This window comes from Ovis canadensis, chromosome 1 (genome assembly GCF_042477335.2).
Source record: "Ovis canadensis isolate MfBH-ARS-UI-01 breed Bighorn chromosome 1, ARS-UI_OviCan_v2, whole genome shotgun sequence".
Taxonomy (NCBI): domain Eukaryota; kingdom Metazoa; phylum Chordata; class Mammalia; order Artiodactyla; family Bovidae; genus Ovis; species Ovis canadensis.
This window is the reverse complement of record NC_091245.1, coordinates 219,515,765-219,537,198: the sequence shown is the minus strand read 5'-3', so window position 1 is coordinate 219,537,198 and position 21,434 is coordinate 219,515,765. Positions and strand designations below refer to the sequence as shown.

At 41.3% G+C, this 21,434-nt stretch overlaps 1 protein-coding gene and 1 long non-coding RNA gene across 16 annotated transcripts in view; one reads left to right on the top strand and one right to left on the bottom strand.

Moving 5' to 3' along the window:
- Nucleotides 1-6,334: 6,334 nt before the first annotated feature.
- The window catches only part of TNIK (TRAF2 and NCK interacting kinase), a 402,112-nt gene continuing 387,012 nt past the window's right edge, over nucleotides 6,335-21,434 (bottom strand). For all 15 annotated transcript variants that reach the window (XM_069560230.1, XM_069560234.1, XM_069560249.1 and 12 more), the window contains 6 exons: nucleotides 19,864-19,998; nucleotides 15,780-15,880; nucleotides 13,406-13,555; nucleotides 11,491-11,650; nucleotides 11,100-11,239; nucleotides 6,335-8,986 (listed from right to left, as the gene is read on the bottom strand). In XM_069560230.1, coding sequence (XP_069416331.1) covers nucleotides 8,903-8,986; nucleotides 11,100-11,239; nucleotides 11,491-11,650; nucleotides 13,406-13,555; nucleotides 15,780-15,880; nucleotides 19,864-19,998 — 770 coding nt within the window. In that variant the 3' untranslated portion in view covers nucleotides 6,335-8,902. The remainder of the gene's footprint in view (nucleotides 8,987-11,099; nucleotides 11,240-11,490; nucleotides 11,651-13,405; nucleotides 13,556-15,779; nucleotides 15,881-19,863; nucleotides 19,999-21,434) is intronic.
- Nucleotides 11,763-21,434, top strand: part of LOC138423908 (uncharacterized) — a 35,001-nt gene continuing 25,329 nt past the window's right edge. Inside the window, exon 1 of the long non-coding RNA XR_011250515.1 lies at nucleotides 11,763-11,965. This is a non-coding gene — a long non-coding RNA (uncharacterized lncRNA). The remainder of the gene's footprint in view (nucleotides 11,966-21,434) is intronic.

Sequence of the window (21,434 nt, the reverse complement as noted above, 5' to 3'; positions counted from 1 at the left end):
GACTGGATAGACGTGAGTTTGCGTGAACTCCGGGAGCTGGTGATGGACAGGGAGGCCTGGTGTGCTGCGGTCCATGGGGTCGCAAAGAGTCAGATACGACTGAACGACTGAACTGAACTGAACTGAATACTGTAATGGGAGTAGATTGGTAGGTGGAGTACAAATCAGTTTGGTTTTAAACGTGTTGAATTTGAGATGTCAATTGCACATCCAATGAAGATGTCAAGTAAATAGTTAGATGTATAAATCTGGTTTACAGAAAAGAGGTTAGGGCTGGCAATAAAAATACGAGTATTGTCTTTACATAGTTGGTTTTTCAAGCCCCAAGACTGGAAGGGATCACTTAAGAGAGAGGATATCCAGTGCTGGGCACTCTAGGAATTCAGCAAAGGAGATCCAGAAGGAATGGCCAGAGGGGTGAAAGAACATGAGGGGTGTCCCCAAGCTGAGACACTTCTTCAAAGAGGAAGGAGTCATTACCTGTGTTAAAGACTGAAGGTAAATCAAGAAGCATGAAGTCAGAGACCTGGATACTGCGTTTGACATCATAAATGTAACTGGTGCCCTCAGCAAGAGCTGCTTGTGGTGGGGATAAAAGCCTGATCTGAGGTTTTCTTGTGTGTGAAGGGGAGAAGATAAGATAGCAATTAAGGAGGATAATGGGGCCGAGAGTGTTTATAACACAAGAGATTGCAGCATGAACGTGGTGAAATTCTCCAATAGAATGGGTAAAGCTGGTGATGCAGAAGAGGGTGGGGGGATTCTTGGGGTGATGACCTTTATTTGGTGATGATGGACAGACAGGTCCACCAAGAGCAAATGAAGATTGACTGCTACCAGCTTAGGAGGTGGTGAGGTAATCTGTAATCCTTCAATTTAACTGGTCAAGATCAGGAAACTGAAAAGCCAGGGTATATAGAGGATTATCTAAGTGGTTACTGAGATCACAAGAACTAATCAAGGGTGCTGTTGGAGATAGTGAGAAGGAGCTAAGAGCCAAGATACTGAAACAATGAGGGGAGTGGCTGAAGATAACTGGAGACTTCACAGGCTAAGGGCAAGTGCTTCAAAGCATTCCAGTGTTTGGGAGGAAGAAGGGATAATAGTTTGGGTATGGACCTAACAGAAGCAGAAGATATTAAGAGGTGGCAAGAATATACAAAAGAACTGTACAAAAAAGATCTTCACGACCAAGATAATCATGATGGTGTGAGTACTCTTGCCTGGAAAATCCCATGGATGGAGGAGCCTGGAAGGCTGCAGTCCATGGTGTTGCTGAGGGTCGGACACGACTGAGCGACTTCACTTTCGCTTTTCACTTTCATACATTGGAGAAGGAAATGGCAACTCCAGCGTTCTTGCCTTGAGAATCCTAGGGACGGGGGAGCTTGGTGGGCTGCCATCTATGGGGTCGCACAGAGTTGGACAGGACTGAAGTGAATTAGTAGTAGTAGTGATCACTCATCTAGAGCCAGACATCCTGGAATGTGAAGTCAAGCAGACCTTAGAAAGCATCACTACGAACAAAGCTAGTGGAGGTGATGGAGTTCCAGTTGAGCTATTTCAAATCCTGAAAGATGATGCTGTGAAAGTGCTGCACTCAATATGCCAGCAAATTTGGAAGACTCAGCAGTGGCCACAGGACTGGAAAAGGTCAGTTTTCATTCCAATCCCAAAGAAAGGCAATGCCAAAGAATGCTCAAACTACCACAAAATTGCACTCATCTCACACGCTAGTAAAGCAATGCTCAAAATTCTCCAAGCTAGGGTTCAGCAATACGTGAACTGTGAACTTCCAGATGTTAAAGCTGGTTTTAGAAAAGGCAGAGGAACCAGAGATCAAATTGCCAACATCTGCTGGATCATGGAAAAAGCAAGAGTTCCAGAAAAACATCTATTTCTGCTTTATTGACTATGCCAGAGCCTTTGACTGTGAATCACAATAAACTGTGGAAAATTCTGAAAGAGTTGGGAATACCAGACCACCTGACCTGCCTCTTGAGAAACCTATATGCAGGTCAGGAAGCAACAATTAGAACTGGACATGGAACAACAGACTGGTTCCAAATAGGAAAAGGAGTACGTCAAGGTTGTATATTGTCATCCTGCTTATTTAACTTATATGCAGAGTACATCATGAAAAACGCTGGACTGGAAGAAGCACAAGCTGGAACCAAAATTGCCAGGAGAAATATCAATAACCTCAGATATGCAGATGACACCACCCTTATGGCAGAAAGTGAAGAGCAACTAAAAAGCCTCTTGATGAAAGTGAAAAGGAGAGTGAAAAAGTTGGCTTAAAGCTCAGCATTCAGAAAACGAAGATCATGGTATCCAGTCCCATCACTTCATGGGAAATAGATGGGGAAACAGTGGAAACAGTGTCAGACTTTATTTTGGGGGGGCTCCAAAATCACTGCAGATGGTGATTGCAGCCATGAAATTAAAAGACGCTTACTCCTTGGAAGGAAAGTTATGACCAACCTATATAGCATATTCAAAAGCAGAGACATTACTTTGCCAACAAACGTCTATCTAATCAAGGCTATGGTTTTTCCTGTGGTCATGTATGGATGTGAGAGTTGGACTGTGAAGAAAACTGAGTGCCGAAGAATTGATGCTTTTGAACTGTGGTCTTGGAGAAGATTCTTGAGAGTCCCTTGAACTGCAAGGAGATCCAACCAGTCCATTCTAAAGGAGATCAGTCCTGGGTGTTCTTTGGAAGGAATGATGCTAAAGCTGAAACTTCAATACTTTGGCCACCTCATGCGAAGAGTTGACTCATTGGAAAAGACTCTGATGCTGGGAGGGATTAGGGGCAAGAGGAGAAGCGGATGACAGAGGATGAGATGGCTGGATGGCATCACTGACTCGATGGACGTGAGTTTGAGTGAACTCTGGGAGTTGGTGATGGACAGGGAGGCCTGGCGTGCTGCGATTTGTGGGGTCACAAAGAGTCGGACACAACTGAGCGACTGAACTGAACTGAATGAAGAACAAGCAGGAGTCCTACTACTATCAATATTTTATTATTCACATTTTGATAGAGATAACATAAAATAGTATATTCCAGGGTATGGCAGTCACAGTCAAGGAAAACCTTGGCTTAGAACCCACCAAATCATTTCTAACTACTGCTTGAACAACCTTAGACAATAGTAACTGGAGACTTTGTGAATGCAAGGAAAAAATACCTGAAAGTAACCAAAAGGTTCAGACTAGAAAATATGCCAAGAAGATTTTCTTTCTTTATACCACTACACAGGTGAGAATGATCCAGTTTCAGCATATTTTTGACAATTTAAAACACTTTAGAAAACTGGAGATTTAAACAGCATAAACACTCTTAGGCATAGCAAAATGATAGTTTTCCCTTCCAATATTATAAATTTGGCATTTCTACAGTTAGGTTAACATTGTAAAAAAAAAAAAAGACAGCTAAATGCACAAAAACAGTTTCACAACATCCAATTTGAAACTTCATCTATGCTGTCATCCTTTTCCCCCTGCTCCAGATTTATTTCTTGCTGTCACCTAACATTTGAAATTCTGATTCAGGGTGATGTCGGAGGTTTTTAAATAAACCATAATACAAAATTACTATTCCTTAACACTAACCCCAGAGGGAGAAATACGAGGAAGAGACAACTGGGGCATGGATGTTTGCTACAGATGAGCAATGATCCGTAGCTGGAAATGAAAACTTACCTTTCCTCCAGCCCCAACTGTGCAGTGCAACTTGGCGTGATAAAAACCAACCATCAAAACCAAACCCTATCACGCAAGGAATTGAGTTTGCTTGAAGATATGTACACAAACCCCCAAAATCTGGAAACTTCAGGACATTTCTATTTTAAACTGTATTTTCTAGTCTTCCTCCAAATGTTTGGCATCATGGACACAGAGTCCAAGATTTTGACGTGAATTTAGAATATCTCAAAACTTATTCAGAGATTTTTGTTTTAAAAATGCTTTTATGAAGATTTTTATTTTGGTGCATTCTGGCATTTTCTGGGATGACAGCCTTAGAAGAATAATTTTCAAAGCAGAGAGTTATGGTCTCATACTGTTTAATGTTATGCAAATTTTTGAATATCCTAAGTATCTACAGAAAATCCCCCAAATCCCAATGATACAATTTGGAAATCAAGAAATACTAGACAATGTTTGGTGGACATGTGTAAATGGTCAGTTTTTTTTTCAGCTGTGCCATGCAGGGTAAGGGATCTTTGTTCCCTGACCAGAGATGGAACCGGTACCCCCTGCAGTGGAACTGCAGAGTCTCAACCACTAGACCACCAGGAAGTCCCTCAATGGTCAGTTTTAAACTTGCAAATTCTCAAGAGGTTTTCTTTTTAGCTGGGGCTTCTGAAAGAAGATCAGTTTATATCCATTTTGAGACCCATACAAGGACAGAGCATTTTAAGATTCTTGATATTGCAACCCTGATCAAGGCCAAAATGTAATGGTATTTATGAGAAATATTGACAGGCAAATGAAATCAAATTTAGATTTTTGGATTTTAGGTTGTAACTATATAGTCTCAGTTAAGTCAGTTTTGGGTTTGTTATTTTTTTGATTTGTTTAGATTTAAGGTTAAGAGGAATGAATGAAAAAGTGACTAATAATTCACCAAAACTGTTGAGATGGTTAGAGCATGACAGAGTCATTCAGAATTGCCATCAGCACGTTGCGGATATTCTATTTTCCTCCAGAAGTTTAAAAAATTTTGACCAATAATGGCATGTTCTTAAAAATATGGCACATCTTGTATCTTAAAGCAATCAGCATGAATGAAAGTGATGCCTGTTCAAGCAGACTTTGAAAGACAACACACACTATTAACACAAACAGCTCTTCAACATTTCAAGAATACAGTGACAGGAACTAGGACACATACTAGTAGGGAAATTTTTTTTTTTTTAGCTTATGGAATGTGAGGTTAGACTTTAGCTGCTTCCTTGTCTGGGCAAAGGACAAAACCCAAATGGCTCCGGCCTGAATTTTTCAAATCTTTCTAATCTACTGCACAGGAGGGACCAGAGACACCACTTACCAATAAGTCACAAGAGCAGACAGAAAACTGTTAGTAGGTCTTGACAACCAGGAATTAACAGGCTTTAAAAAAAATGTGTACTTGATGTGATGTACGTAAGAAGTATGCCTTAGAAAGCAATGTTAAAGTGTGAGAAAAATGGAATACCTGTTTGAGTGGCCTCGTGGGATGTCATCTGTATCTTAATCTACACTGTTGAAATAGCCCTTGGTCTTCTTGAGGCTGTTAGAAAGTCTTCAAGAAAAATGAGCTCTATTTAAATAGTCAGTAGATTTTGGGTGGCACTTAGTGCAAGATATCTTCCCTTAGCTTGTGTGCAGGGACAACGATCTGAATGTAACTGGCATGGGGAGAACTCTCCCCATCTTAAAGGATCTTGAGGTCATCTGCTCCCACCATGCGCTGCATGGAGGAATCCTCACTAATGTCCCGGACTAGCACCCAGCAATGACAATCAGCTGACAGACCCTGGCCCCCCACTGTGGTGTAAGCAGCCACACTGGATTTCATTGCATGTAGCAGGGAATGAAACGATCTAGTGAAACTAGAAAATGGCACCCCACTCCAGTACTCTTGCCTGGAAAATCCCATGGACAGAGGAGCCTGGTAGGCTGCAGTCCATGAGGTCGCTAAGAGTCAGACACGACTGAGCAACTTCACTTTCACTTTTCACTTTCTCGCATTGGAGAAGGAAATGGCAACCCACTCCAGTATTCTTGCCTGGAGAGTCCCAGGGACGGGGGAGCCTGGTAGGAGGCCGTCTATGGGGTCACACAGAGTCAGACACGACTGGAGCAACTTAGCAGCAGCAGCAGCAGTGAAACTCTGGGGGAGGGAGGGTTCCATTTCTCTTTGTATACAAATCTTGATAAAAACTTTTTTAGCTTTGAAACTAGTTTCAGTTTTAGTTTTTCTCACAGGTGAATTTTTTAATCTCTAAAACTGGCTCATTTTAAAGATGATATTGAGGGATGAAAAGCACAACCACCCCCTTGCTTCTGCCAAAAAAAAAAAAAATTATTAAGGCAAACTGAAATGTTGGTAATTGTTATGAGCCACAAGAACAGTTATTCTGAAATATTCTGCATGACCTAGGCCTTCAGTATTTCAGGGCTAGGGCCTGTCCTTATGGAGGAAAATGTATTTTTGGAGATAAAAGCTTCAAGGAATTCTTTAGAAATCTTTTAAGGAGCACAGATTTGTGGGGGGGGTGTTTTAAATTTCGTTTTGCTTTGTACTCTGTGTAAAATATTTGTACAAAATTATAAAAAGCATGGCTTGATGGTTAACGTCTGTGTTTTATTTTTCTTGGCACCAGAAAAGCTCATGGTCTATGTCATGTCAGTGTACATACTGTAAACAAGACTGCATTAATATTGTTTTCTTATGATTTTTTGTTTCAATGAATCTAGATTTTAAAAAATACATTCACAAACTACCTTATGTTTAAACACAATGATTCCCTTTTATTTCTTTACTGTACCCCAAATCCCACAATAAAAAAAAATCAGTTAAAGCTGTGTGTTCCGAACTTATCACTTAGAAATCAAAACGGAACAAAACATAAAACAAAGATCAGTTTGCAACATAATTTAAAGAAGCTTCTGGTTCAAAATACCACAGCAGCAATATAAAGAGCTGGTGGCAATCACATGCGGAGATGAGACCCAAATCAATGTCTTGTCCACGGCAGCATCCAATGACAGTAGTTGCTATTCGATCCCAAACGTTTTTGCTGAATTTGTGGCATGGAATTTGCGAAGATCCTATTGTTCAGCAGCAGAACCTTAGCAGTAAAAATGAGAACGGGAGGATTTCATTGCTTTTGAGTGCTAAAGGGACCACACTGAGGACATCTTGGTGATCGCCTGAAGATAATCCTCAATTCCATTTGTGTGTTACCTGCTTTAAATAAATGCAAATGACAACCACCTTTACAGGAGGGGCAGAATCAGCCACTTCAAAAACTAGAGTAGTTCCCCTTCCGTGTCCCCCCCTTGCCCAAGCCACCAGATTGAAATGGCGCTGTTTTCCTAATGTGTATTTCGTTCTCATTAATAGTACATCAGCTGCTCATGTATTTAGGCAAAATCAGTAGGCTCATATTTTTCGTTCTGGATCTGTTTACAGTAATTGTTTTCTCCAGAAACAAGCCACATTAGTTTTGTTGCTGTTGGATTTTTTTTTTTTTTCAATTTTTCAAGAACAATTTGGTCAACTACTGTTTTGGTTTTTTTCAAATGTGAAATACACCTGAGATTGCCAGTTGAGCTCTCTATATGTCTCCTGGAGATAACACTGCTGTGATGAACAGTGAAACGAAACAAACGAAACGAGGTAGGTTAAAACAGGAAGCGCAACACAGATGCTGTTTTGCAACACCTTGATGCCACAGGCGGCCATGCTCAGAGCTTCGGAAAAAAAATCCCAGACAGTCACGCAAAAGTTCAAATCATCCGTGGAAGAGTTTATAAGGACACAAGTCAACCTGAACGAAATACATACATATCTCTGCACAAACGTTGTTTACCGGATGTTGAGTAATTTAGAGGAAGGTAAAATGATTAGGGTCTCAGAATTTTGGCCAAAGCCTTGCTTTCAAGTTCTATAAAATCTGAACCAATGATGCCTGCTGGGTCCCAGGCAGGCTTAGTAGTCTAGTCCCTTCTCTCACCAACCCAGAGAGAACACAGGCAGCTCAGAAACATTTATTATTATTTTTTCAGTCACAGTTTTCATCTTGAGACAGTGGCACCTCAGGAGGAAGCTGGGAGTAACTAGAGCCTGGATGTCATCGATTCTCCAATTCCCAGAAAGAACAAGGTCTTAACTCCTAACGAAGCCCAAACAGAGTGACTTCCTAGCTGGGAAGTTTTGTGCATTTGAAAAAAAAAATGTGTGTGTGTATATATATACATTTTTAGCTTGTTTCCAGAAGCTCTTTCCATCTGACCCCCTCTGTCATCCCATCTTTTGCCCTGATCTGTTGCAGTAATCATTGAGGCAACGTTGTATATAGAGTCCCTCATTTACTAGAGTCAACTTAACTCAATGGCACTACTATCCCACGAGACACACTCTGTTCTGTACAGGGCCCTATAAAATAGGGCCTGCCAGACTCACAAAAATGGTAGTTGATTTTATTAGTCTAAGGCTAGTAGTTTAGCCATTTAAAATCTATTTCCCAAAAGAGGGGAATACTAGTATTTTTCTTCTCTTTTAAAAATTCATTAGCAGTTGCTATCAAAAAGCAACCTCTTGGGTTGGTGAAGGCAAAAGAGTTCTAAAATTACCCCACTGTGTAGTTATGGCCTTCAGTGTAAAGAGATAAGGTACATTTATTGTGCCGTCTCTCACCATTTGAAGTTGGAGATCTTAACAACATATCATATACTTAAAGCTAGCAGGCAGACAGAATTAAAAACAGACACTTTCTCAGTATGCATTCTCTCCCCATTCTTACAAAGTAAGGGGGTAAAGAAAAAAAAAGGTAAAAAACAAAACAAAACTAAAAAATCCACCGTAACACAGCTTAGTCATAAGAGCACACAATATTTGTTTCTATCCCTAACTCCGAAGGGCACATGGTCCATCTCTGTCCATAGACAACGCAGCATTCTTGGGGATCTCCTGGAAATTCCTGCCACCTTTTTCTCTCCTTCTCAACCAGGCTGCAACATTGAAAGATGGACTGTATCGGGACGGGTGGAGGGAGAGGAAAAGGGGAAAGCAGTATGTTCAACCAAGCCTTCTGATTCTGCCTCTAGACTGGCATTAAGTCCACATGAGTTATGTTCTTTTAAATTAGAAATAACGCCATGAAGATAAGTGCCAAGTGCTCTTCTGTTACCAGTTCATCATGGAATTTCTGTTGAGGGTCATGAAAAACACTTGGCTACTTCCTCCAGATCGCACGGATGCAAAAAATACCTGTTTGAAATTAAAAAGAAGTTAGTTCAACTGCATGGTTTCTCTCCCGCTTTTCTTCAACCGTCCATCCATTTTTCTCTCACATGTCCTATCCTTGCCATGTGTCAGCTCTTAAGACTCAATGGCTGGTGTTTTTAAAGCATCTTTTAATACACCGCATCCTCTGTGGGCATTCCTGCCTTTATTCCTATAAGGTTACTATTACTTATCACATCTTGATTTGCAACAACCCTCTGGGTGCTCACTTTTTACAAGGGAGTTTCATGCTAGGATAATATGCTGGATTTCTGGTCAAGAACACAACAGGTCCGTTGTTAATTTCTGGAAAGTCACAAGGGCTCCCCTCATCTCTCTCCTAATGACAAGAGGGCAGACTTTGGGAATGAAAGTCAAGAGAGAATTTGGGGCCTACTGCCTACTATACAGCTTCATTTTTCAATTAAAAAAACAAACAAACAAACAAGTGGCTCTAGTCGGATAGGATAATGTGTTTAATGCCTATTCACTATGGCATTTCAAGAGTTAACACTTGGCTTCTCTGCTGATGTGATGAAGAAGGCATATCCTAGGCTGAAGGAGATCATGGCATTCATAAGGAGAACCGCAGTCCATTAGGTCTGGGTCTGCTAAATCATTTTATCCAACAACTGAGAGAAGGGAGCAAGATTTGGGGTACTGCTTGCCTGAGCCGAACATCCATGAACCGCTGCCTAGGAAAATAATATTACGTGCTTTGGCTGAGTCCTTTAAGAATCAGCCGACACCACACTTTGGTCCAAGGCATTTACTTTGTCACTAGTATAAAGTCTCTGCTACTTCATTTCCACAACTTCTTTAGAACATTGCTGTCTCTCCCAACAGCTTCTTAGGAAGCTCTGTGGAAATGTGTGTCATTCAGCTAATGCTACATATGTTAGTAAAGCTACTGTGGGGTCAGTGATCACGAGGGGAAGCACAGAGGACGTGTGGAAACACAACAAGGGGAGGAAAGGCTGCTGCCCTCCAGGCTGTGTGCGCCCTGGCTCTCAGCCTCAGCGCCCTGACACTGCTGTGCTCTCAGCCTGTTCCTGAGGGTGTGGACAGGCCTTGCAGTAAGGGCTTCTAGAGTTTGGGGGTCCGTGCCTAGATCAGTCCTGGCCTTAGGATCCCCGGAGACTAGGTGGGGGCTGGAATTTTACTTGGGGTCAGGTCTGTTTTCTGGCATATTCTGATGAGGCCTTGGAAACCACTCTTGCCCCTCCCAATTGTTGTCCACCCAGACCACACCACGTCAGATTAATTGGCTGCTCCAGGGTCATACTAAGACCAGCCTGGCTTCTAGGGAATGGGAGAGAGCCAAGAGACGTAGGTCTGTTCAACCCATCACACTCTTCTATAAATGTTTACGTTGGCTGAATTGGGGGACAGCATTTCTAAACTGACCATAGTCACAAAGGGTGGATTCACAAATACAGTATAGCTTAGCTACCGAGAACTCTGGGTGAGTCTACAGGGAGGGCAAGGGGGAAGAACACCCTTCTGGGCGACTGTTATGCCAGACGAACACCGCCAATTTCACTGGAAAACAGTCCCCCTAAGATACTTCAGAAGAAACACGGCTGGCATGACACAGGACATGGCACTAGTTGAGTTTGTGACTGTGTATTCCTCAAGGAACAGGTGGCACTTCTCAAAATCTTTATATTTCTACATGTCACAGGTTTTACATTTAAAGCTGAATATGATGTGATGGGTTATGCCCCAACAGTGATTCTGTGAAAAGTCTAAACATGGAGTATAAGGCTGACCCTCTGTGAAACGATTAATGATGGGCCAACTCTACTAAGTGTTTAGGAGAATTGGGGGTATTTGCTGAGTCATCTTAAGGCCTGCAGGCCACACGAGTTACTAAGAGTTTACAAGAAATTTTTAGATGTTTTCATGTCTTTTTTTATGTGTGAATAGTATATTTTGAGGGTTCACATGAGTCAAACCAAATAATGCCATTTCAAGATAATATTGATTGTTCAACACAGATGTGATTCAAATCGGTATAAAGGAAAATGAAGGTTTCACAGGTACCTGGTGGTCTCTTAAAATGCAAACACTAATGCAAATGTTGAAACGGATTTACCTTATCATTTCTTTCACATAGAAACTTTAACCTTTGAGCTCGCTTATGCATAAATACTCCATCCAAATGTCCTGTTTCCACTGACCGGATCTCAATAGCTTTCTCGCCCCAGCCCATTATCTGATTGGAATGAATGTAGGCTGTCAAAAGGAATTTCCAAAACTGCATTAAAAACATTAGATGGGCAATAACTCACAGCATCTGTTCACATCTTAACCACAAAAATGACAAACGACTTGAGATAAACAGACAAAGCAAGTCTTACAAGTGTTATTCACAGACTTTTTTTTTTTTTTTTTTTGGTGGAATCAAATGGTTGTTTCACATTTCTTGACTTTCGTTTCATTTGGGGGGTGTAACTGCTGAAGGAGATAAGGAATGGTTAACCTACCCACAGACGTGGGCATTTCTCCCCATTGGAGCACCACATCCTTAGTTATCCGGCCGTAGGTGTTTACATACACCCCCTCATCCTCATAGCAAACAAGCATTTCCATTCCATCTGTCTTAGGCAAGATGACAATGGCATGAGGAGTGATATTGCCCTGAATCTGGAAGACAAAGAAAGGCCAGGCATTATTCTTTTTCAAAATGAGACAGTACCTTAACTATCAACTTCTAAGAACTGAAAAAAACAAGTTCTTTCATTTCTCTTTTTCATTTGCACTCTAGAGACTGATGTTTTGCTTTGCTTAATTTAACCACTGACCTGCAAAATACCCTGGTAAATACAAACTTTGGGATGAAGTCAAGAATCCAATTCACCTGTTCCTAAAAGCAACAACTACAGCGTCGGAGCACCTACCCTGTGCCAAGCATGGGCTCTTTACATACGTAACTTCTGGGTCTTAGAACAGCTCCACACGGTAGGTGTTTCTGTCTACAGGGGAAGTGACTGCATCTCAGAGGGGTTATGTAACTTGACCAAAGCTGTACTAGCATGGGGTGGTAAAATTGGGATTTGCGCACATTCTCATGAACATTGAAAAAAATCTCGTGTTTTCTGCCTACTTTTAAAAAAGATGAGGAAAAGCGCAAACCAGTTGAATATGCTGGAAACAGCCTACATGGGACCAAAAGTTGGGACCAAAATAGGCTATGAAAATTCCATACAGATTGTTTATCTGGGTGACCAAATAAAAGAATAATCCAAATGAATGGCTTGTTGAGAAAAAAAATTTAAATTACTATTCATTAAAAAGAATCATACTATTCAAGTAAGTGTAGACTGATGTGTATGAAGACAGACATGGGATTGCTGTGACCCCCTGGTGGAGAGTGTCATGGCCGTCCAGTAGGTTCCAGGGTGGACATGACCGAGGGGCTGGAGAACGATCATGGGGTGGCTTGGTCCCCTCATAAAAGAGCACGGGTTGCGAGTCCCTGTGCATGTACACACACGTGAGGGAAAGCTGCAACGTGGCAACAAATGATGTGCGTGTGTCATGCACTAAAGTAACTTTTTTCAATTGTGCTTCTGTGGAGGAAAGTCTTTAAACTCTTTAAAAAGCAACAGACTGAATCTCAGACTTTGTTGATGACTAGTTTCTACTGTATGTTAGCCTTGGGACTATATACATATCGGAGACACAATTTACATTGCACTTCTACTACGTGAAACCATGGGCAGCATTTCCCTTAAAAAGTCACGTTTTAGGCAATGTGTCAGGATAGTAATATTAATACTGCAAATTGCAGGACCCTGTGCCATGTTCTTTAGACGCATCACCTCAGTTAATGCCAATGATAACTCTTCGTGATAGGTCCTCTTAGCCCATTTTACAGATGTGAAAGCTGAAGGCCGAAGAGGCTGCCCATTATGTGCCCATTATTGCAAAGTGAATACATGCTAGAGCCAGAGCATGTGCTTGGGGGTGTCTGATTTTACCACATGATATTGCCTTCCACTTGAAGAGAGGAAGGAGAGCAGAAAAAGGACCACTGGCCTTCTTCCACATAAAATGAACCAATCTCCTTCACAAAGTAAAAATAGAAGCTCATTTTCACTCCTCCCCTTGAATGAAAACATCATATGTATTTTAATATAAAATCCAAGGAAACAACATGTCCAGTAAATGGCAAATAATTGCTATTACATGTTACTCAGTTTCAAGCAGCTGTAAAAATTAGTTAAATTTACATGTTTTATGTATGAAAAGTATAATCTATTTGGTGAAGGCTAAAAGTCTATCTGCTTTACTGATTAGTAAAAGTTAGCATGACTTTCACCACAAATGTACAAAAACAAATCTCTACATGCAGACTGTCGAACAGAGAGTCTTGACAGTCTGCTTTTGGGAACTTACATGAGATGGTATGTAGATATCATAAGAGTTTCCTGAATCAACATCAATTACATGGAAACCAGTGTGTGAACCAAAAATAACCTTTAATCTTTGACCTTCTTCTACTGTGAGATCAACAAGCAGTGGCTTGTGCTGGAGATCTGCAAAAGACTTTAAAAATCACCCTGTGAGAGTCCACATCATGCAAAGACATTATCTTAATGGATTTTTCCTTTAGCTATTTCCTGTGGAAGTTCACGTCTGACTTTTCTTAAATCAAAAAGCTAGGAAATCTTTCTTTCAATTTTAGAGCTAGCCATATTCTGGCTCTAGGAGGAAGAGCCATTCGTGCCCCTTGCTCTACCCCTTGTCCTCCAGGGAAGAGAAGTTGGTTTACAGTTGTCAATTTTGATAGTGTTATCATATACTAAACATATGGTGCCCGGACACTGCTGTTCTTTCCTGTTTATATCTGGCCTTTTCCCCGAGAAGGTCCGGTCACCTCTCTGGCCCCTCTCCTTCCTGAGTGACAGCCGGCCCATGCATGGTCACTACCTGTTTAGGGACAGCCTGAGGAGGGGGGCAGCTGGGGCCAGTTCTGTGCTAAATAAGCCTGTTCTGAGTTATCACGCCTGCTCTGGTTCTGATTGTCCTGGTGAGTGAGTGCCCATCAGATCAGCACCTTCTCTAAACTTAATGCAGAGATCTGAGACTTGGGTTTGACCAACAGAGAGGGAAGGTTGAGGTGGTACATCTCAAGACTTGTGGCTTACATTGGCTAGCTGGGTTTACCTAGAAAGAAAACAAAGAGCTCCAGCCACAGCTATCAAAGTTCTGTGTGTGAGACTCTGGAGTCTAAGCCCCAGGTAACTGTTCAGTCTCCCCTCCTTTTCCTCTGCCAATATTTCAATGCCACTCTACCTGTACTGGCCTAGGAATCTGGGAGAGAATCTGTGAAACCACAAGTGCCTTGGCCGCTTAACAGACTCCTCCTTCCTTTTTCACTAACATCATTTTCACATATGGGAGGTTTGAGCCAAATCCTCGTGTCCCATAGGAGGGCTCAACCTCCTGCCAGCTCTAGACTTTTCCTATTCAAGTCCTTGCCTTTGCTCGTCCTCCTTCCAGGCTGGGCATGGTTTGCTGAGCAAAGCATTCTGCCATCAGTTCTGCACTTTGGCTTGTACACTGGTGGCAGTAACTTCAGAACTGGAACAGGTCTCGATGGAAAAGCTTTTGCAAAGAGAGATTTTGGCAGAACAGCAGCACCACTGTAGCTTTCAGAGTCATGCCAAGTGTTATTACTAACCTAACGCAGCCCCAAAATTCTTCTCCATAAACGTGAGGTTATGGAGGGGTACCCATTTCCACTGATAAGCCCACCTTCCTGAGCACATCACAAACGAACCCCTCGTGCTGCTAAGAGAATAAGACAGAACTGGGGTGATTCGGCCCTGAAGAGGGGCTCATAATGTTCCCAGGGCAGCTTCTGCCCTCACATGGCTTAGGTGGCAAGAAATAATACATAAAGGGTCAAAGAAAGATGAGAGTCGTAAAGGTGGGGAGAAAAGTGAGAGCCAAGGAGATATAAAGAGAGAGATGTAGGCAAAGAGAAAGAATGAACAGAAGATAAATTAACACTGGCTATGGGTAGACTGTGTGTCTCTGAAAACAGCAGACGGCCTGTAAGTCCTGGTCCTTCTAGCATTTGGGGGTCAGCTTTCATGAGCTGGAGTCAATGGGACCAGCATCACTCCATACTACTTCTGCTGATTCTCATGAGTGATCAAGCCAACCACGGTGCGTACCGATTTAGACAAGATGAAAAAATGAAAAAGCAATGAAAATTGAAGGATGCAGAGAATCTAGGCCATTTCCACATGTGACTCTATTCAGTATTCACTTCAATGAAGTCCAATAGCAATGGGGATATATGACCATCAAGTGGGTTTTAGGGACTTTAAACCAAAACGGGTTAAGAGGATTGTAAGATTAACAGACTCAGTTCAAACTTGAGATACAGTGCTGCTGTTGGTCTGCCTTTTTCAGATGAAATATCAGAGTTAGGTGGGGGTATAATGAATTTCATTGTCTAACATTACAATGAATGCTTTGCCCGGTAACCATTCCCCATTAAATGCCACTTAGACGTGATGGTGCATAGACCTGAAATGGAGGAGGAAGGTACACCCAAATTTTAATTTGATTAATTTAATAGCACTTGATAATACCCAGTCTTTACTTCTAGAATAACAAACAAGAGTTCATTCACTTTTAGAAGAGAATTATTCTATATAGAAAACTTGGTACAAGTCTCTGTGTACGATAGAGCAGTGTTACCTGATAGAAACCTACAGAAACAAGCCCTTGTTAGGTAATTCACATGTCTACTTACCTTAAATGCCATGAACTTATGGTACGGTTTAGGAGCCCAAGCATATATCTCCACAGCATTCTTTAAGGCAATCACCAAGAATTTGATCCTTTCATATTTAACTGCAATAGAAACATTACGAGTTAAGTTTATTAATCTAATCCCGTTTCTGTGCTGATGACTGGTTCCCGGTGCCTCAATGGTAAAGAACCCGCCTGCAGGATTCGATACCTCGGTCTGGAGGATCCGCTGAAGGAAATGGCAACCCACTCCAGTATTCTTGCCTGGAGAATCCCAGGGACAGAGGAGCCTGATGGGCTACAGTCCATGGGTCACAAAGAGTCAGACACAGCTGAGCAGGCACGCACGCAAACACACACATCACTATATATCACCCTAACTGAGAGTAGTGCTCTGGTGTGGGATGTTCTTGAAACTGAAAGTCACTCGGTCGTGTCTGACTCTTTGCTTCCCCATGGACTATACAGTCCACAGAATTCTCCAGGCTAGAATATTGGAACGGGTAGCCTTTCCCTTCTCCAGGGGATCTTCCCAACCCAGGGACTGAACCCAGGTCTCCTGCATTGCAGCTCTCCGGTGTGGGATATTCTTACAGGTATGGATTTAACTTCTTTTAGTAAACTTGTCTGCAGAATACCTGGGGCCTTTTGTTTCCTCCTGAAACCTCTATCTCAAGATGTAACTGGTTAGGACTGCCTCTCTCACCACCAAGTCTAGATGTGAATTACTTATTGTAAGAAGAATCTGTATAAAAATCCTTCATGTTTCCTTGCTCGGCTTTTACGTTCACTCACATGTAAGCAGCTGAGAGCTGGTATGTCAAGATGGCAGAAGAATCAACAAGTGGGTAGAGACAGAATGTCTGCCGTTTGCTTATTATTCAAACTTGGATTCCAGTTATTGGAAATTTAAAAGGGACTAGTGCCCTTAACAAGAGACCCCAGAGAGATACTGCTCCCTTCCTACTATGTGAGGCTGTAACAAAAAGACAGCTTCCTATGACCCAGAAAGCAGGCCCTCACCAGACACTGAATCTGACAGCACTTTGATCTTGAGCTTTTCAGCCTCTAGAGCTTTGAGAAAGAAACTCCTGTTGTTCATAAACCACCCAGCCTGTCATATTCTGTTATAGCATCTTGAACAGACTAAGACAATACACATGGAACTGCTTTAATTCTTTACTGGCCGCACAGCATCGTATGTGGGATCTTAGTTTCCCAACCAAGGATGGGACCTGTGCCCCTTGTACTGGAAGGCGGATTCTTTTTCAAAATTTCATTTTTAATCAAAGGATAATTGCTTACAGAATTCTGCTGTTTTCTGCAAATATTAACATGAGTCAGCCATAGGTATATATGTCCCCTCCCTCTGGAACCTCCCTCCTGTCTCTCTCCCCATCCACCCCCTCTAGGTGGATACAGAGTCCCTGTTTGAGTTCCTTGAATCATACAGCAAATTCCCACTGGCTATCTATCTATTTTACACATGGTAATGTAAGTTTCCATGTTACTCTCTCCATACATGTCACCCTCTCCTTCTTCCCCCGCCCACCGAGTCCATCAATCTGTTCTCTATGTCTGTTTCTCCATTGCTGTGGAAGGTGAATTCTTAACTACTGGACCACCAGGGAAGTCCCAGCAGTTGTTTTATTTTATCTTTTATAAAATGTTTGAACACTCAGAGTATTCTGTATCCTAAAGAAATTAGCTCAGGATAACTGACCAGATTCTTGCTCTCTGAATTCTTTCTCTATAGCATACCTCCCCATATTCTGATTTAATAGATTTTCAACTACTTCCTCTGCAATTCACTTCCGTATTTCTCAATGACATGCTAATAATGTCTTATTTAAGTTTCTTCAGTTGTCGATATTATCTGATATTAGCTACTGACTCTGGAGCATGGAAAGGATCTCGTCTCTTATCACTGCCTCCTCTCTCTAGTTCTCTCTCTCTCAAATGTACCCATTTCTTCTTCCCTCACACCTCCAACACAGTTATAGTTACAATTTTTGGTTAAGTCAATATCTTGTGTTAAAATCATTACTCTTCATAGATGAGACATGTGGTATACCCTTATTATAATTCCTTTCTTGTTTTCCCCAATTTTTTCCACTTCCTATTTTTTATGCATCTATCTCTAAGCACATGGAAATTTTCTGTTAGTGTTATAAATGCCTTTAATACAGTCAAATATGATGGGTAATCTATTAGTAACATTTTTTTTCTTGGAGGTACCTCTTCCTAAACTCTCCATTGTCCCACTCTGCCTGGACTAATTTCTTTCTCTCTCTCTCTCCACGCACACACACAAACTGGTTTTGTTTCTCTGGAGAACCTTGGCTAATACAGATGGGTTATAAATTACTAAGTGAAAAAAAATGTTTCCTTTAGAACTTTGAAGGCCTTGCTCCATTGTCTTATAATCTTCCAGCATTGCTATAGGTCCCAGGCCATCTAATTCTGGGTCTAATCATAAACTGTTTATTTACTTATTATTTATTTATGGTTGCATGGTGCAGCTTGGGATCTTAGTTCTCTGACCAGAGGTCAAAACCAGACCTTTGGCAGTGAGAGCATGGAGCCCCAACCACTGGACCACCAGGGAATTATTTACTTGTAATCTGAAAGCTTTAAGAGCCTTCTCACTTCCTGGGTACTGAAATCTCATGTTGCTGTGTCTTCTCGTAAGTCTTTTTTCATTCATTTTTCAGTATTTCATTCATTTTCATATACTGGGTACTCAGTGAATCTTTTTATTTGGAGATTTTTGAGGTCTTAATACTAGAAACTTTTCTTGTATTTTTTCTTTGATGCCTTCTTCCCCTTCCATTTCTTAATTTCTCTTTTTCTTAAAACTTATATAACTTAGATTTTGAACCACTAGGATTGAATCTTTTTTTTTCTTACCCATCCTCTCCTTTTTCTTTTCATTCCACTTCCTAGACATTTCTCATTTTCCAACTCTTTTATAATACTTTTTATTCCTGCCTATATATTTTAATTCCCAAGGTGTTTTCCTTGTTCTCTGAATGACATTCTCCAACCTTGTTTCATCTTTTATTCTTTTTTTCAAAACCCTATTCTTCTTTTATGGAAATGGTATTTCTAATCTCCCTGAAGTTATTATAGTTTCTTAAAAAAAATTTTTTTTTGTTCCACTCTTCATTATCCTTGTTTCCTCTAAAGTCCTTTCTTTCTAAGTTTCTTTCCTTTAAGCGGATTTCCCCACTGTATGCTATTGTGGGCTTATCAATTGCTGGGCTTCACTTTTAAGGTGGTTAGATAGCATGCTCTTTCCACAATATGTCAAATATTAGTACCTGAACATCTTTTCTTTCTGGCCATTTAGCTAACCCAAAGACAACCGTTCAATCTCTTGCTTGGGGATACAAGCATGCCTGGCAACATTCGGAGAGGCACACAGGATAAGAAGGTGTGTGTGTATATCCGTGTGTCCTCATAACTCACTGTTCCCCATCAGGAGGCTGGCTGTGCCTGCCTTCCACCTTCCGCTGCAGTCAGGGAGGGTGCTACCTGACTGAGCTCTGCAGGATTTGCTGTTCATGAGCTTTCCAACAATCCTCCCCTTTTTAGTCCCACCCTCACCTCCACCTCAAATATACCTGGGGCCTCAGGTCCCAGGCCTTTCTGGGTTCTGTTGAGTGACTGGGTTGATTTTGATGACTTTCCTGAGAGCAGACTTAGAATTCAGCATTTCCTGATCAGTCAGGTCTATTCCAAGTCATCTAACTACTCTTGTTCAATTTTTTGACATCTCTTGTTATCTGGTTTGTCTTCTTCTGGTCCCTTTGTCCTGTGGGTTGATAGCATTTTTATTCCTTTATTGTCATTTTAATGGGTCTTTGGGAGGGAGTCAAATTGGAGCCTAGGACTTTATTCTGAATGCACTCTTGGAACTTCACCGATCTGACTTTCAGGGAAATAATGCAAGTATATTTAAGGTTCCAGCAGTGTCTTAAACTGGTCACAGATGCATCACCAGTAACTGATAGAAAAAAAACTGAATGAAACTTAACTGAATAGTTTGGATTGAGCAAACAATTCCACATCTTGAGACTTACCAACTTTGTAATGTATACAGCCTTCCAAGTCTCCCACAGTGATCCAGCCTTGTTTCTTTTCTACTTCTGGGTCATTGTGTAGTATTCTGTTTCTTAACCATGAAAGATAATAAACTCGTAACTTATTCTTCTTTCCTGTTAAAATAACAGAGCTTTAATTCCAAGGTCTGGAGACAGCTTTTTCTCTTAATCCTTCCCCATCTCCATTTTATCTTTATTTACAATTGTATGCATGTGTGAAGGCATAATAACCAGTGTCTCCAGCATCATCAAAGTATTGCATCTGCCAGAACTTATGATTAAAACAGGTTTAAGTGTTTTGGGCAAATAATCATTGTATAATCTGGCCACCTGATGCGAAGTGCCAATTCATTGGAAAAGACCGTGATGCTGGGAAAGACTGAAGGCAAAAGGAGAAGGCGGCAGCAGAGGATGGGATGGTTACACGGCATCACTGACTCAATGGAGGTGAATCTGAGCAAACTCCAGGAGACAGTGGAGGACAGAGGAGGACTGGTGTGCTGCAGTCCATGGGGTCACAAAGCGTCAGACATGACTTAGTGACTGAAGAACAACCACCTTTTACTTTCTGGTAGCTTCTTTTTTTTTCTTTCACATGAACTCTATTTTTAAATATTTGTTTTAAAAAACGAATAGTTGCCAGGTCTTTGGTGTGGGATCTAGTCACCCTGCCAGGGATTGAACCTGGGCCCCCTGCATTGGGAGCACAAAGTCTTAGGCCCTGGACCACCAGGGAAGTTCCTGGTGGTCTCTTATTTGAGCAAGCTACTCTTATTCCCTTCTCCCAATGCAAAGGGCAATGTCTGCTCAGTAAGACCTAATTCTGTAGCAGAATAGATGATCAGCATTCCAAAACATTCTAGATCTAATTACATGAAGGAGTGTTGATGGACTTTTTAGCATACTCAGGTGTGACTGCCTTTTCCTCATCTCCTACCCAACACACCATATGTTAATGCAGAGCCTCTTACTCGCCTCCTCTCTTACTTTAAAGACGACAGCTGGTCGTAGTTTCATTTTACTAAACAGAAAAAGGCATTGCATAAGGATATGAGAAACAAGTTCAGTGAAGGCAATCTGGGCTCAGAAAATAACCCTGGAAGAATTTATGGTGCTGAGATCCCTGAAAGAAGTACCAAACAGAAATAAGAACCAAACAGAAATAAGAATGGACAAAAAGAGGTGTACTTGTGCAAAAATGTACAAGTTCCCTTTGGGAAATGTTGGTAAAGTGATCCTAGAGTAAAGAATTCTTAGGATGACCAGAAAACACCTTAAAAACATTGAGGTATATACAGGAGCTAAATTTAATCAACCATCTGAGACTATCTAAATACCAGATAAGAAACGGTCCTTTGGGGTGGCTTTTTCTAAATGATCAGAAATTTACCCACTTCTTGGGTACTTACTTTTCCTTTGATTTCTTGTCAAAAAATATGTTTTGCAGATGTGATATATAACAGAGGAAGAGAATTCATTAAAGCATTGCACACTTGATTTGACAGAAGAATATCTTTATTATTGAAATTGAGGGAACCACTGTGCAGTTA